Consider the following 16,597-nt stretch of genomic DNA (forward strand, 5'->3'; position numbering starts at 1 on the left):
ACTTTATCAAGAACAGGAGTGGACCCCTGTGTGGTCTTCAAGGTTTGATGTATTGCACATTAAGAAATGCTCCTCTGCATACCACTGTTGTACAGTATGGTTATTTGAGTTACTCGCACCTTCCTTTCAGGTAGAACTAGTCTGGCCATTCTCCTCTGACTGCTCTCATTACCAAGGCATGTAGAAGCAGCTCGATCAAAAAAAAAAATGCCACTGCTGGAAACCACTTTTCATCACTTCTCAGCTCAGCTTTAGCTTCACTTTTCACCGTAGCCACAGTAGTGGCAAAGCTGCATCTTTTAGCTTTAGAACAAATTTGTGACTTGGTTTTGTTCACACCTTTGCTTACTGTCAGTGATGTAGCATCTTGTTAATTCCCAAACACTGAGTGTAGCAATCTTTTCTTGCATTTCAATAAAATCAACAATGTCAGTGAAAGTAATCTTATGGTTGTGCTTTTTTCTGCAGTTCACACTTCTCCATTTATCCCTAAGTATATAGGACAATTTATTTACTATAATTGTTATATTAGCAGGTATACCTTGCTCATGCATGTACTGCACTTCTCCCATGGCATTGCAACAACCTCTAAGAAAAAGACAGTAGTCTTCAAGAGCTTTCATGTCTTCTGATTTGAGATACAGTATGGCCAAGAAGCCTTTTCCATTCAGCCCACAGCAATTTTCTGTTTGTCACCAAAATGTTCTATAGTAAAGCTTTGGCCTTAGATAACCTTGCTCCATGCTGGCTCACTAGCAACTTTTGAGTAGCACCCTAGGTAACCTCCAGTGAGCTATTTGAGAAAATAGAGATAGTTGCCATAATCATCAGTCTTGCTTTTGATGCTATTCTTGAAAGACCTCACGTGAGTGATACTGTAATGAATCGCCATTGAAGATTTGGATCTCTCTTTTATGCAGAAATGGAATGTATTGTTGCACCAATAAGCTTGTTACTTCCTTTCATGCCCTTGTGGGCTCCAGCACACTACTTAGATTTCTATCATCTGAAACACGAGTGTCACCGTACTGTCCTCAGAAGCACCTTGTGCTATTGGGTATAGCATTGGTTTAGAGTGCCTCATTGGTGCAGGCTGAGAGTGAACACCCTGAACTACCCCTTGGGGTCCAAACCCTTAGCTTAGACATTTGAGGAACAAATATATCCACATTGACAGAGTATGTTGTATTTTCTGTTCCTTGTCAGCATAGTAATTCACACCATAGAACTGTCCTGTTGGAGCACGTTTAGCACCCACATAACTTGATGCCTTCAGCGCTTTCACTTTGACCATCTTGGTTACAATTTCTTCTTGAAAATTAAACTGTTCCATCTTTCTTTATAGGTGCTCCTGGCTTCTCTGAAGGTATTCTGCCTGTTTTTCCAATGAATGTTCCCTTAATATTTGTTGCCTTGCACATAACTCAGCTAAAGCAGCCTCCGTTCTACTGCATGCCGAAGTATCAGATGCATGGGACACTCTGCTAGCAATAGAACCTGCTGCACACACATTAGACAAATTGTCTTCAGGGTGTGTGTCATCCTGAAAATCATCAGCTTTTATATATAGTCAGAGCATGCCCTGTAGCTTGATAAATATTTTTTCTTTTAGTTCTGACTTCAAGGTCTCTGCTTCCAGCTTCATTCGTGGTGTTTTCCAAGTGCACGAACCAGACAAAACAACGGCATTCAATATTTCGCACTTCAACAGAACGTAGCGCTGAACTCTTAGGCAACCACCACACTACTGAGCTTACTGTCTGCAATGACCATTCAAAACTGTGTTCCAATCCCAGACACACAGTATGAATCAACTAAAGGTCGTTACTTGCCACAAGCTACTCCTGGCTGTGGTGCTTCTAATTTCGCAGACACCTCCCAATGTCAATGTTTGTTCAGTATAACTGCTGAATTCTTTTGTTGACAGAATGTAGTGGCAACTCGAATAATTTGAGTTTGATGTATTGTACGTTCAGAAATGCTCTTCTGCACGCCACTGTTGTAGAGCATGGTTATTTGAGTTATTGGTCCCTTCTTGTCAGGTAGAACCAGTCTGGCCATTCTCCTCTGATCTCTCACTTAACAAGTTATGTAGTGGCATCTCGAATAAAGAATGCTGCTGCTGGCAACCACATGGGTAGTTAGCTTGTATAACGTGCCCTCCAATCAACCCAATAGTAATGTTTCAAAAAGTTAAAGAAATGTATTCAATTCTATACTAGCAACTAACAAAACATACAATCTCGTAGCGATGAAATTAAGCGAAGTTAATTCAAATCAAATTCAAGTTTAATTATTATTCAGCCATATGTGAATACAGCCAAATGAAATGGCATTCCTCTGGGGTCAAGTTGCAAAACATACACAGCACAAGGCACAGGCACATTCAAGATGGTGAGCACACATATAGTTATGCAAAAAAAAATGCATACTATGTAATTAAATGGTCCACAAAAGATATGGCACCCAGAATCAAACTACCCAGAACAAAACATGAATATGTAACTTATTCCCTTCATTTTTACCACACCCTCACCCACGTGACTAGTTACCCTAATAAACACACAATACAGAATACAATGCCGATAGAACACAGATGCCTGGCTCCTACAAGGTGTTTTCACCCACAAAGCTGCTACTCACTGGATGTTTTTTTTGCTTTTTTGCACCATCCTCTAAACTCTGGAGACGTGTGTGTTGAAACGTGGATGAAATCACTGGAGAGACAGAGTCACTGGTAGATACAAAGCAGCTTCCTTATTCGACACAACAAAGTACAGCAGGCATCATACGGATGGAGACGCTTTCGGTAGAAAGGTCTGCTAGCCCAATGTGGGCTCGATATTTATATGCTAAACACAAAGGCAATCACTACTTAAAAAGTTACAAACAATGCTTCCTTTTGGAGCTACCTACAAAACATCACACCTTCGGACTTCATCCTTTCCTTCCGACGCCAACATGTCTGGGTTGGTATCCACAGCCTTTAGGAATGCAAGTTAAATCCACAATACATTTATTGGCATTTTACGTGCTAGCATAGAAGACAATTAATATTTATAAAATATAGATAATACTGTCTTCGAAACTACAGTATCTGGTCAAACTACAGCGCCAGAAGCATCTGGTATTCACACCTTTTTCGGAAGCGCATTGGTGTGGACTCAGTCCACAGTACTTTGTCAAATAGAAGTCTGGTGGCCAAAGTCATTTAAGTGTAAATGAATCATTTGCCCAAAAAAACTCACTCTAACAGTGTGCATAAGAGATCTCTAGTCAGCAGTTTCTGACCTACTCAAATCACTCTGTCTAGCACAAAAATTATTCCATAGTCAAAGTCACTTAGATCACATTTATTCCCCATTCTGAACAATGGTGGAACTTCTTGACCTCGTCTGCATGGCATCATGCATTGATTTGCTGCCCCATGATTGGCTGATTAGTTATATAATGAGCAGGTGTATCTAATCAGATAGCCACTGAGTATACAGTATCTTCAACCATGGAAAGACAGAGGTCCTAAATCTAGGGCCCTCTTTGGATTTTGAGGACCATAGAGGGTAAAAAAATGAAAGACAATCAGGTTTGTGAAAGGAATTGTGGCCTCAGTACCATAGGGTATATTCGGACAGTGGTAAAATTATAATAAAGAAAATCAGTAAGATAAACAAACTGCATCAAAAAAAATTATCAAATAACATCAGTGAAAACCTGAAGAACCGGTGGGTAGTGAAGTGTAAGGTCTATGAGAAATCAAAAGGTTAACCAGTGTGTGAAGGTGGAGGATAACTTCTAAATTAATGCCAGACATCTGTGTTCATAAGAAGGGGGAATGATGCAAACATTGAGGCGAAGGAGGAAGACATTGAATTGTTAATGTGTTTATGAGTAAAGTGAAAGAATATTACTGCACTTCACATATGCCATGCATGGATGAAATAGATCCTGGACAGTTAAAATAAACAAGGGAGAGAATAGGAAATACCTTCCACTATTTTTCTGATCCTTTCTGGCTAATCTCGTCATAGAGTCACATAGCACAGAAACAGGCCCCCAACTCACCACCCCAACTGTCAAGTACCCTGACTGTACTAATCCCGTTTTACTAGCACTAGGTCTTTAACCATCTACTCGTGGTGATTCAACTGCTCATCCAGATATCACTTAAATGTCTGAATAGATCCTAGCACCAGCCACCCAGGCAGTACATTACAGATTCCAACCACCCTCAGAAAAGGTTCTTTATCAGATCCTCTCTAAGCTTCCTTACTCTCACCAAAAATCTGTCTTTTAGTTTTAGGCTCCTCAGTTATGGGGTATTTGAGGATTAAAATGTTAATACCATTGCACCACTGTTTGAGGAAGAAAATGATAGAAAGAGTAATTACATGCAACTGATGCTAACACTGGTGGTAGCAAAATTATTGGAAGAAACTGAAGAGCAAGAAGAAATCATTTAGAAAGGCACAGGTTGATAAATGCCAACTAGCATTTATTAAGAATGTGTTGTGTCCAACTTGCTGGACTAGATTTGCTGTGAATACAGTGTAGAGTGTAGTTCAGATAACAAAATAATGCCAAGGCATAGTGTAAATATGATAGGAAGCTAAGAAATGTAAGTGAACAGAAAACCTTAGAATTAATGCCTTTTGGATCACCTTATTTTTGTCCTGAAGATGGCATGTGGGAACTATTTAAAATATCAGTTAGGGCCAGATAAAGCATTGTATTTCAATAGGTGTGCAGGAAATGGGTGAAAACATTAGGAGAGGGTTCAGGGGAATTTACAAAGATATTGCCAGGGTTACAGAAGTTTTGTTATGAGGCAGGGTTGGCTACTCTGTTGTTTCTTTTTGTGCAGTGAAGGCGATGCACGGATTTAATAGTGTGTACTAAATTATAAGTAGCCTAGATAGGTAGGAGAAGAGTATGAATATCAAGCATCAGATGGGATTGTTAGAGCGTTGTGAGTTGATGGTTTGGGAATGGAAGTGGAGTGGGAGCCCAAATGATGATTGGGCCTGAAATTAAAAATGAACTTCTGGCACTACTAAGATACAGGCTGAGGGATAGGAGCTCAGATTAGTCTCAATTGCTGTTTTTTTGGCCAGCATTGAGATGTCCTGAAATAAATTCACTTGATTCAATGAAATCTCTTGATAACATTAACCTCCAAATTGCTTCAGCATTACTGACTTCAGATCAGCCTATTTTGATGGTTTTTATGTTGTAGCTGTTGACAAATGGTACTAAAATGTCTTCAAGTACAGTGTCTTTAGTCACATTTGAAAGAATCCCTGTTTCATCTAGTTTTCTTTCAGATTAACTCAAAATCTTGGATCAAAATGCTGTTTTTTTAAAATTACTGTATGATGAGCAATTTACTGTGTAAATTTTAATCTTTTGGAGTTAGAGATGTGTTAATAAACTGTCACTGGGGAAGATGTAAGAATGGTGGATTGATAGTAACTCTTGAGGTATAGTTTTAAGTATTCAAAATAAATTGCATTTATTATCCAAGTTATGTTTGTCATCTATTACTGTGTATAAAAACCATTACTGACGCTTGACTGCAATTCCAAATTTTTTAATTAGAGTACTTTCAATGTTGTTGTTTTTTAAAGACAGATACTATTCTGGTGTCACCCAGCAAACTTATTGTGTAATGTAAACATGATCTCTTTATTTCATTACCCAGTGTTAATTAACTATCTGCAGTATTAAACCAACCACCACTTAATAGTTTTTACAATAATGAAGAGTAAAAAGAATATGCCTACCTAATTATTTGAATCCATGTATATTTTCCTTTGTATCTCTAATAGGTGAGCTCAAAGTTGCCATTTGGCACACCAGATTTCATGGCTCCCGAAGTATTAACTGTGATGAATGGAGATGGATGTTCTTCATATGGTGTAGAATGTGACTGGTGGTCATTGGGAGTGATTGCTTATGAAATGATTTATGGGAGATCGCCATTTGTTGAGGGAACATCAGTCAAAACTATCAGCAACATCAAAAATTTCCAGGTTTGTGCTGTCTTTCAGTATCTTATGTGTTTATTGTTTGCTTCATTTTTTATTAAAACATACTGGTTTAAAAGCTTTATATTTAGATGGATTGCACTGTATTTGTGCTTTAAAAAGTGTCTTTCTGTTGGTCCTAATGACACAATGAGTTGAATTCTGTGTACTTCGCCAACCAGTGAATTCCTGCCCTTTTCCTTAAATATGTGAGAGTTGTCAAATAAAGGCTCGTTGGTTCATCATGAGCAAAATGTTTCCATCAGCTGTAACTTGGATGTTGGATCAAAATATTTCCAGTTATAATGTCATTCTGGCTATCTTCTCTACACTTCTTCCCCCAGGCAGTTAATCTGATCAACTATTCTAATTAGCCCCCCTCCAACCCCTCTATCGCCTCAGCCACTGCACTGCAACCACTTAAAATCACTTTTTATAATGCTGTTTACACTGTAAATATGTGATTGTGTTAATGCACATTTTATTCGCTATCCGTATCTCTAAGTTTATTTACATATAATTATTTATACTTGTTGAATGTTGTTCCTTTTTTGTTACCTGTTGTACCAACACACCACAGCAAATTCCCAATGCATGCTAATGTATATGATAAATAAAGTTAATCCTTGTCCTTTGACCAGAGGTTCTCCCCTGTGTTTGCATTTTGCACTTAAACTTTTTTTCCATTGAATGTACACACAAATAATTTATAGCAACCAACCTGCATGTTTTTGGGATGTAGGAGGAAACAGAGCTTCTGGGGAAAACACTTGTGGTCGTATGGAAAATGTGCAAACTACACAGACAGTGCCCTTGGTCAAGATTGAAACTGTGTTGCTGTGATGCACCAGCTTGCTGCATAACAGTTAGGCATGGTTGGACAATGAGATGAATAATAAAACAAGACATTTTAAAGAGAAAGTATAGTAATTTTAAATGTGAATCAGATGCCAGTAGGATGAAATTGCTGCTCCAGATGAACTGCATCCATGCATTTTAAAAGTATCTGGGAAAAGGTAGATGTGGTATTAATATAGAAATTTAATAATTTATTAGCACAAGCTGTAGTGTTAATGGATATTAGATAACTATGACAATAACTATATTGAAGGAAAGGGTAGAATTCTTGTAGACAATTCAGCTTAATATTGGTGGGGGGGGAATGGAATCTTTTCCAATAAATTCTGTAACGTTGAAGAACATTTAGAAATGTTAAGTTGAATAATGAATAGTCAGTCTGGATTTCAAAAGGAAAAATCTTGTTTGATTAACTTTTTGAATTTCTTCAGGAGATAACCAAGTAGATAATATAGTTGATATGATTTACTTATATTTTCAAATCCTTTGATAAAGTACCCATGACTGACTAACGAATAATATTGGAGATTGCAGGATTAGGGAACAAATAGCAGATTACTGTATATTGGTAGCAGCTTTCAAGATAGAAAGCAAACAGTGGATGGCTATTTGTTGTGGAAGATGGTGGACAGTGGAGTTCCACAAGTTTATTTGTTAGGACTATTGCTGTTCACAATTAATGTCAATGATTTACATCCGAGGAATCACATTTCCCTGCAGAAATAAATGGTTTATTTGTGCAAGGAGAAAATTGAGCAGTACAGTGAACACTTGGTTCTCAGTCCTAGAGAACTGGGTTCAGTACAGATCTTGAGCGCTGTCTGTGGAGTTAGCGCATGCTGCCTGTGAACATGTCGGCTTCCCCAGGATGTTCCAATTTCCACCCATATGCCAAAGACATTTTGGTTGATAGATTAAATAGCTACTGTTAATGATCTGTATTGTAGGTGGGCGGCAGGAGGATGAGTATAAATGGTCAGCGTGGGTCAGAGCTGTTTTTTGTGCTATGCATCTCTACTATGAAAAGCAGAGAATTTGTATCAGACCTCTTCCGAACCTTAGATCACAGTTGGTGAACTACATATAATCTTGATTGCTAGATTATAGGAAAGGAAATGAGGAACTGGAGAGGGTAGACATGAACAGGACAGGTATCTATTCTCTTGAAAAAAGAAGGCTGAATGAATTGGGATTCCTTATTTTAGAATCCAACAGAGGATCACTACAAAAAATATAGAGAATACTTGATTATGAGCATAAACTTACAACTAAGATAAAAGTAAATAGTAAGATTTTCTGCAGATATATAAGAAATAAAAGAGTAGTTAAAGTAAAATTTGATTCCTTAGAGGATGAGTATGAAGAATTGATAATGGACAGAGAAAAATGACAGAGATACTATATGATTACTTTGGATTTGTTTTCATGATAGAAGACACTAAAAATACCCCATTAGTAGTAGATAATCACGAGGCAATAGAGAGGGATGAAATGAATGCTTAATAGACTGCCTCCTGGGGTCTTAAAGGAAATGGCTTCAGGAAATGTGGATGCATTGGTTGTAATATTTCAAGATTCCTTGGATTCTGGTGCATCCCAGAGGAATAGAAAACTACATCTGTAACATCTGTATTCAAGAAAGGAGAGAAATAGAAAGCAGGAAATTATAGGCCAGATAACCTTCCATTTGTCATTGGGAAATGCTTGAATCCTTTATTAAGTAGGTAATACCAGGTCAGTTAGAAAATCATAAGACAATCATGCAGAATCAATGGATGAGGGTGCCAGATTTCCTGATGATACAAAGACAGGTGAGCTTATAAATTCTGAGGACACTAAGCATGTAGTTGGAAGATGGGATATAATGTGGGAGAATATAAGATTATTCACCATGAAGGAAAAATGAAAAAACAAATTATTATTCAAATAGTATGAAGGGATCTGCGGACCTGGACATGCAACATAATCTCTTGGCATATGGGGAAAACTAAAGGAATGTTGGAATTTATTGCAAGGGTTTAATGCAGCTTTACAGGTAACTGGTGAGGCAGCACCTTGAATATTGTTGAGGGCTTTGACCTCTGTTTAAGGAAGGGCCTGCTTGTATTACAGGCAATACAGAGAAAATTCAAGAGTCAAGAGGTTGATTCCTTGGGTGAGGGAGATGATATATGAAGAAAGGTTGATAAGGTTGGGACTCAAGTCATTGGGATATAGAGAAATGAGAGAGGATTTTATTGAAATAATAGAATTCTACCTTCTGCAGATTTTTGATTTGAGGGGCTGAGAGTCCATTTATCCTAATAGGGATAACTAAGGAGCATAGTCTCAGAATTTGGGAGGGTCTCCTGTTTAAGAGGAATTTCTCTTTGGATCTTTGGAATTTCCTATCCAAGAAAGCTATGGAGGCAAAGTCATTAAAATATTCAAAATGAAAATTGGCAGGCATTGGAAATAGAAAGGAGAGAGCAAGAAATTAGTGGTGGAGGCCCAGGTTAGATCAGGTATGATATTATTGAGCAGTAAATAAGATCAAGACACCAGTTGGCTTGCCCTTCTGTTAAGTGGGTGATCTAAAAGTCTTTAAAATTATGAATAATTTTGTTAATGAATGCAGAGAAATTACTTCCACTCACAGGAAGAGGTCATCAATGTGAGATATTCACTGAAAAATCCAATATGTTCCATACAGGAGACTTTTAACTAACCTCTGGGTTTAAAAAAAATGGAACGTAAAAGATTAAACTGGAAGGGTTATAAGCACCAGTCACTCGCATTGTGTTCTTCAGGGTGGATTGCTCTGTAACATGAAGATGGAAAAATAGTTCTTCGAATTTACATTTATGTTTAGAAATCCAAAGCAAATGAAGCCGTGCCATTCTTTAAATGAGACATTTGATTGACTGGTTTACGTGGTACACCCACCATTCCCTGGAGGAAAATGAGAAGAACAGATGAAGATAAAAGAAACAGAAGCAAGAGTAGACCATTTGGCCCACACTGCATGCTCCTTCATTCAATAAAATCACGGCTATCTCAGAGATGAGCTTTATTTGTGACATGTACATCGAAACATAGAGTGAAATGTGTTGTTTTGTGTCAACGAACAACACACTCCAAAGATTGTGCTGGGGTCAGCCCCGCAAGTGTCACTATGCTTCTGGCAATAACATAGCATGCCCACAACTTACTGACCCTAACCTGTATGTTTTTGTAATGTGGGAGGAAACCCACATAGTCATGGGGAGAACGTACAAACTGTTTACAGACAGTGGTGGTCGCTGGGACTGTAAAGCGATGTGCAAACTGCTATGTTACCATGCCACCCCCAACTTTGACTTCAGCTCTAACCTCATACCTCCTGATAAAAGGGATATTTACATATCAAATATCCACAAAATAAAATTGAATATTCATGGGCATTGTTCTTGACCTGCCTTGAGTAAACTTGGTGATGGATGGGACATTTAAAGTTGTGAAAGTGTTACCATAAATAACCTGACTAGAGATATTACAGTAGATCTGTGACCTCTTTCTCCTGATCAATATGATTTAAAGAGGAGCTTATTATGCATGTTTCCTGGCTAGTAATCTCCCTTAGTCAAGTGATAGAGTTTTTAATGATATGTTCATGATGTTCTCTTATCATAGAGATCTCTGAAATTTCCAGACGAGCGTAAAACAAGTAAGGAGTTTCTAGATTTGGTGCAAAGTCTGCTGTGTAAAGCTAAGGAGCGTTTGAATTATGAAGGACTCATCTGCCACTCATTTTTTACAAACATCAACTGGAACAATATCAGGCACAGTAAGTTATCTTTATTGAATTGTATAATTATCCTGACTTTATTTGATACAGTTCTGTATATTGACTAAATTCCCTCTCACTGTGCAGTGTGCATATGCAAAGATATAATAAAAACTGGACGATCTACATAATGGTTTGATGATGTGTTGGCCAAAGAACAACAGTAAAGGGCAATGGTACAGGACAGAGCAACAGAGTGGCACAATGGCACGGTGGTTAGTGCAATACTTTACAGTGCTAGCTGTGAACTTGGGGGTGCAACTCCTGCCACAGTCTGTGAGGAGTTTATACATCCCCCACATAACCGCACGGGTTTCCTTCGGGTGCCCTGATTTCCTCCCAGAATCCAAAAACCTATGGTTAGGAATAGTGAATTGTGGGTTGTGGGCATGCTATGTTGGTGCTGGAAGCAAAACAAAACTTACGGGCTGCCCAGCACAATCGTCATTGATTTGATTTGATACAAAATGATGCATTTCTCTGTACGTTTCAATGTTTTAATGGATATGTGCGAACAGACCACAAGAGTTAAGGATTGCGAGCAATACCTCTGCCATGATTATTCCCCACTTTGGTACTCCACATGGCTGCATTATGTTGCTCACTAACAATCACATGGCTGGGTTCTGCTCCATCTACAAGTTTGCCAGTCAGATTTATTATCACTGATGTGACATGAAATTTGTTGTTTTGGGGCAGTAGTACAGTTCAAAGACAAAAATCTATCAATTACAAATAAAAGGAAGAAACTGAATATTGAGATATTATTCATGGATTGTTCAGAAATTTGATGGTGGAGGTTAAGATGCCATTTCTGAATTGTTGAGTTTGGGTCTTCAGGTTCCTGTACCTCTTGATGGTAGGAGCAAGATAAGAGCATATTCTGGATGATGACAGTCCTGAATGATGGATGCTGCTGTCTTGAGACACTGCCTCTTGAAGATATCTTCTGGTGGGAGGGTTGTACCCATGATGGAACTGGCTGAGTCTATAACCCTCTGCAGTCTCTCGTAATCCCGTGCATTGAGTCTCCATGCCAGGCTGTGATGCAATCAGACAGAATGCTCTCCACTGTACATTTGTAGAAATTTGTAAGAGCTTTTGGTAACGTAGCAAATCTCCTCAAAGCAGTAGAGCTGCTGCCATGGTTTCTTTGTGATTGCATTGACGTGTTGGACCCAGGATAGATCCTCTGATATATTAAAGCTGTTTGCCGTACCCACCATTGACCCCTTAATGACAACAGGTGTGTGTTTTTCCAACTTCTCCTACCTGTAATCCACAATCAGTTAACACACACAACATGCTGGTGGAACGCAGCAGGCCAGGCAGTATCCATAGGAAGAAGCACAGTCGACGTTTCAGGCCGAGACCCTTCATCAGGACTAGTCCTGACTTGTCACTGTTGTCACTGGCAATTTTATAGATGATGTTTAAGTTGTGCACCACTATGCTGGGCCAAATCTAAAATGGTGATGCTTTGGAATATAGGAAGGAGTTGGAGAGCCTAGTGGTAGGTGTCATGACTACAATCTTTACCTCAATGTCAGCAAAGCAAAAGGTCTGGTCATTGACTTCAGGAAGAGGGGTGATGCATACACCCCTGTTTATAGCAATGGTGCTGAAGTTGAGAGGGTTGAGAGCTTCCGTTTTCCAGGAGGGTACATCACCAACAGCCTGTCCTGGTCCAATCACATAGATATCACAGCCAAGAAAACTCACCAGTGCCTCTACTTCCTAAAGAAATCTTGTATGTTGTCTTTGACTCTCACCACTTTATAATCGATGCTCCATAGAAAGCATTCTATCGGGATGCATCGTGGTTTGGTATGGCAACTGCTCTACTTGAGAGCGCAAGAAACCGGAGGGAGTTGTGGTACAGCTCAGCTCATCATGGAAACTAGCCTTCCTTAATGGAATCTGCCTATGCTCCTCGGTAGAGCAGCCAGCATAGTCAGACCTCACCCACCCTGGACGTTCCCTCTTATCCCCCCTCCCATAGGGCAGGAGATACAAAAACCTGAAAGCACGTACCACCCAGCTGAAGGACTGCTTCTGTCATGCTGTTATAAGACTATAGAATGGTTCCGTAGAACAATAAAATGGATTCTACCTCATTATGTCCTTGCACCTTTTTGTCTACTTGCACTGCCTTTTCTTGTACTGTCTTAATGCACTGTTGTAATAAAATTATCTGTATGCATGCAAAACAAAATACAAGCAGTACCTTGGTACAGGTGAAGACAATAATAAACCAATTTTCCCTTCTGGGCCTTATACAGCAGTAGTAATATACACTACTACAATCTGTAACCTCATGGCTTAGCATACTGCTCACTTTGCCTTTGCTATGAGGGTAGGGAATTTACCCTCATCCAGTGAATAGTACTGAAGGGCTTGCCAGGTGCAATATCAAGTGCACCTAAAAATGATGAGGTGGCAGCCTGGTAAATACAGAACTACCTTAAGCATAGACCATTACAGCACAGTACAGGCCCTTCAGCCCACAATGTTGTGCTGACCTTTTAACCTACTCTAAGATCAATCTAACCCTTTCCTCCCACACAGCCCTCCATTTTTTAGAATTTATCCATATGCCTATTTAAGAGTTTCTTAAATGCCCCTAATGTATCTGCTGTTACCACCACCCTTGGCAGGGCATTCCAAGCACTCACCACTCTGTGTAAAGAACTTGCCCCTGTCATCCCTCCTATGCTTTCCACCTTGAAGCAAATCAGAATCAATTTTCAAAACACAGAACGAAGCAAACTCCCAATTGACAGATCAGATCAAATCTCTTGTCCTACTACTCTAGTCACAGACAGTTACAGACAATTAAATAGCTAACGTGAGGAGGATCTTCCAAAAGCATCCAAATTCTCAACTATGGTGAGGCCCAGCATGAGTGCTAAAGAAAACATTGTAGCGTTTACTGTCATATGCAGCCAGAGCTACTGAATAGATGATCCCTCTCGTCTTCCTCCTGACTATTCCACTATCACAGAAGCCAGTCTCCACTCAATTCAATTAATTTCATATAATAACAAGAAACAGCTGTGAGTACTGGATATAGCAAGAGCTCCAGGACCTGACACCATCTAAGCTGTAGGTCTAAAGACATTGCTTCAGCTGCTGCTCATGCCAGTCTGTTAGTGTATAGTTACTATTCTGACATTGCCCAGGTATGATCCTTTCATAAAAGTAATCTAGCTAATTATTACGCATTAAGTTTACTCTCAACAAAGTGAAGAAAACTAACATTGACATGCCATCAAACAGAGCTTACTCACCGCTTAGCTTTCATTAGACTATTTGTGTCCTGGAGGTGAGTTGAGACAGCAGCCTTTGACATTTGACCATGTGTGCTATCAAGGAGTCTTAATAAAACTGAAATCAATGGGTATCAAAGGGAAAACATTTCAATTATATCTTGCACGAAAAAAGCTGATGTTGTTATCATCCCAGCCTCCAGACACCTCAGCCCTAAGATATTATTGCGTTCTAAGCACAGCTGCCTTCAGGTGCTTCATCGAAGACTTTTTCCCATTGTAAGCCTATAAATGTAATGTGCATTGATTGTGTAATGTTCAGTTCTGTTTGCAACTCCTCAGCAAATAAAGCAGCCTATATGCCTGATGCTGATACAACAAGAGCAAGGTGACATTTTGACACTGGCTGATAAGATGTACGTTTTAAAAACACCGGGCAATAACTATTGTTACCAAAATGGAATCCAGCCACCTATTGAAATTCTGTGTCAAATCCCCCACATGATATTAGACTATAGGATAGGAGCAGAATTAGGCCATTCAGCCCATTGAGTCTGCTCTGCCAACAATCATGGCTAATTTATTATCCTTCTCAACCCCATTCTCCTGTAACCTTTGATGCCCTTACGAATCAGGAACCTATCAACCTCTACTTTAAATAAACCCAATGACTTGGTCTCCACCACCGTTTGTGACAATGAATTCCACAGATTAACTACCATTTCATTAAAGAAATTCCTTGTCATCTGTGTTCTAGAATTCTGGTGATTATTATTGACTAGTACTGACCTGATGGGTTGAATGGCTTGTTTCTGTGTTGTATCTTTCACTATTGTTGCAGGTAAAGTATCTTGGGAAGGTACAGGTGTTATCTAGTAAACTACAGTTTAACTGATACAAAAACAGTTTAGAATGTGGCAGCTTTTCAAGTCTTCCAGGATCTAGTTCAGAATCAGTTTAAAAATCTATGTGGAAACAGCACTGAAGGATGCTTTGGTGTAAGCGAAAATGCTCTTTCGGGTTTTGTTTGGTAATGTTGCAGAAATGTTACACATCATTAGATATCATTCTTTTGTAATGCTCTTAAAATATGGAGTGCCAAGGGAAAAATGTAGATTAGACTCCACTTTTTAGTTGTATTCCAGTATTTCTCTCTTCCCCCGTGTATTAGTTATGAGTATCAATCCTTAGGCCTAGTTTACCTCGGGTATAACATGACATTATTTTGACTGAAAAGCTTCTCCAGATTGAAATAGATTGCATAATTTATAGTGCTCAATAGCTCACTGCTCCATGAATCTATTGATTATGTTGATCTTTTCCTTTTGTTTCTATATTCACTTTCACAATGACAATCAAAGAAACAGTGTCATAGGCCTACTCAAAAAAACTGTTTATAATTTTTTTTACAGCTCTGTCCTAACAATTTATTTTTTTTGACTGTCAATCTGCTCTGGCTATTAAAATATGTATATCGTGCACAGATCTCTACCCAATCATATGTGTTTGTGGGTGCTTAATAGAATTCATTGGTCAGTGACTGGGCAACTCAGGATTCGGTAAGTGGTGCTGGTTGTTGGAAGGAAAACCCAGGTTAATAAAAACACGGATGGCAATGAACACCTTTGAATGTACAGGTATTATTATTATCATTATTATTATTATTTGATAATAAATTAGTAAAAATAGGAAGTCAATGTAATTATGTAATGTTTATATTACTAAGCGGAAGTACTTGATTTTGCCAAGCACTGATAGTCAAAAAAAATCCCAGAAATTAAAAATAACAACTGAAAAACTCAAGCCTTAACAGCCTTGAATTAAATGGCCAGTTTAAAACACAGCATAAGACTAATCTTGGTGCTTGTGTGTAAATATCAATAATGTGCAGGATTTTTTGGGCATTTGGTGAGAGCTCTGCTTGCACATCACTACAGTCACCTATTCTATTGACTTGTAACTAGGACTTTATAATGAGCCATACATAGATGATTATGTAATGAAGAAAAAAACGACAGTGCACAGTGGAACCAGTGAGGTTTTCCCTTTAAAAACAGGTAATGTACTGTTGCTCCAGTAATCTAATATTCTTTACATAATACTGCATTACTCAAATAGGAAAATTTGTGCTGATGTATTAACCTGCTATGGACTTTGATGAGAAAAGAATACTCATCACTTTATTTAGATTTATTCAGTAACTGGATTGTGGATGTGAGTTATTTCTTTTCCATCGTGGCTTGATTTGTATCTGATGTTGATCTTGTTTATGACAGATGCTATGGTATTACAGGTATGTGAACATGATTTGGCATATTTCATGAATCCACTTATGTACTATATCATGCAGCATTAATGTTAGAATGAAATAGGATGCCATGGAAACGGGATTGCCAGTGTAAGCAGTGTTACAGTACATGAACAGTGTGTAGGTGTTCCATCCCTCTGAAGGATGGGCTCACATTGATCTACAGCATAATTACAGTCTCCATGCTGCATGCTAACCCTTTCTATGCTGTCGGTGAACTGAGCTCTAGCTAATAATTTATTTTGTTGCCTAATGTGTTTTCTTTCTTTGCTGCTTAATATTTTAGAATAAGTTGAATTTCTACAAATCAAATATTTTTGTCATAATGCTTTAA

General features: G+C 38.6%; 1 protein-coding gene across 7 annotated transcripts in view; it reads left to right on the forward strand.

The window, feature by feature from the left end:
* Positions 1–16,597, forward strand: part of cita (citron rho-interacting serine/threonine kinase a) — a 228,091-nt gene that overhangs the window by 55,745 nt on the left and 155,749 nt on the right. For all 7 annotated transcript variants that reach the window (XM_063034066.1, XM_063034067.1, XM_063034065.1 and 4 more), the window contains exons 8-9: positions 5,826–6,029; positions 10,533–10,686. In XM_063034066.1, the coding sequence (XP_062890136.1) occupies positions 5,826–6,029; positions 10,533–10,686 (358 nt within the window). The remainder of the gene's footprint in view (positions 1–5,825; positions 6,030–10,532; positions 10,687–16,597) is intronic.

The sequence above is a fragment of the Mobula hypostoma genome, chromosome 27 (assembly GCF_963921235.1).
Source record: "Mobula hypostoma chromosome 27, sMobHyp1.1, whole genome shotgun sequence".
Taxonomy (NCBI): domain Eukaryota; kingdom Metazoa; phylum Chordata; class Chondrichthyes; order Myliobatiformes; family Myliobatidae; genus Mobula; species Mobula hypostoma.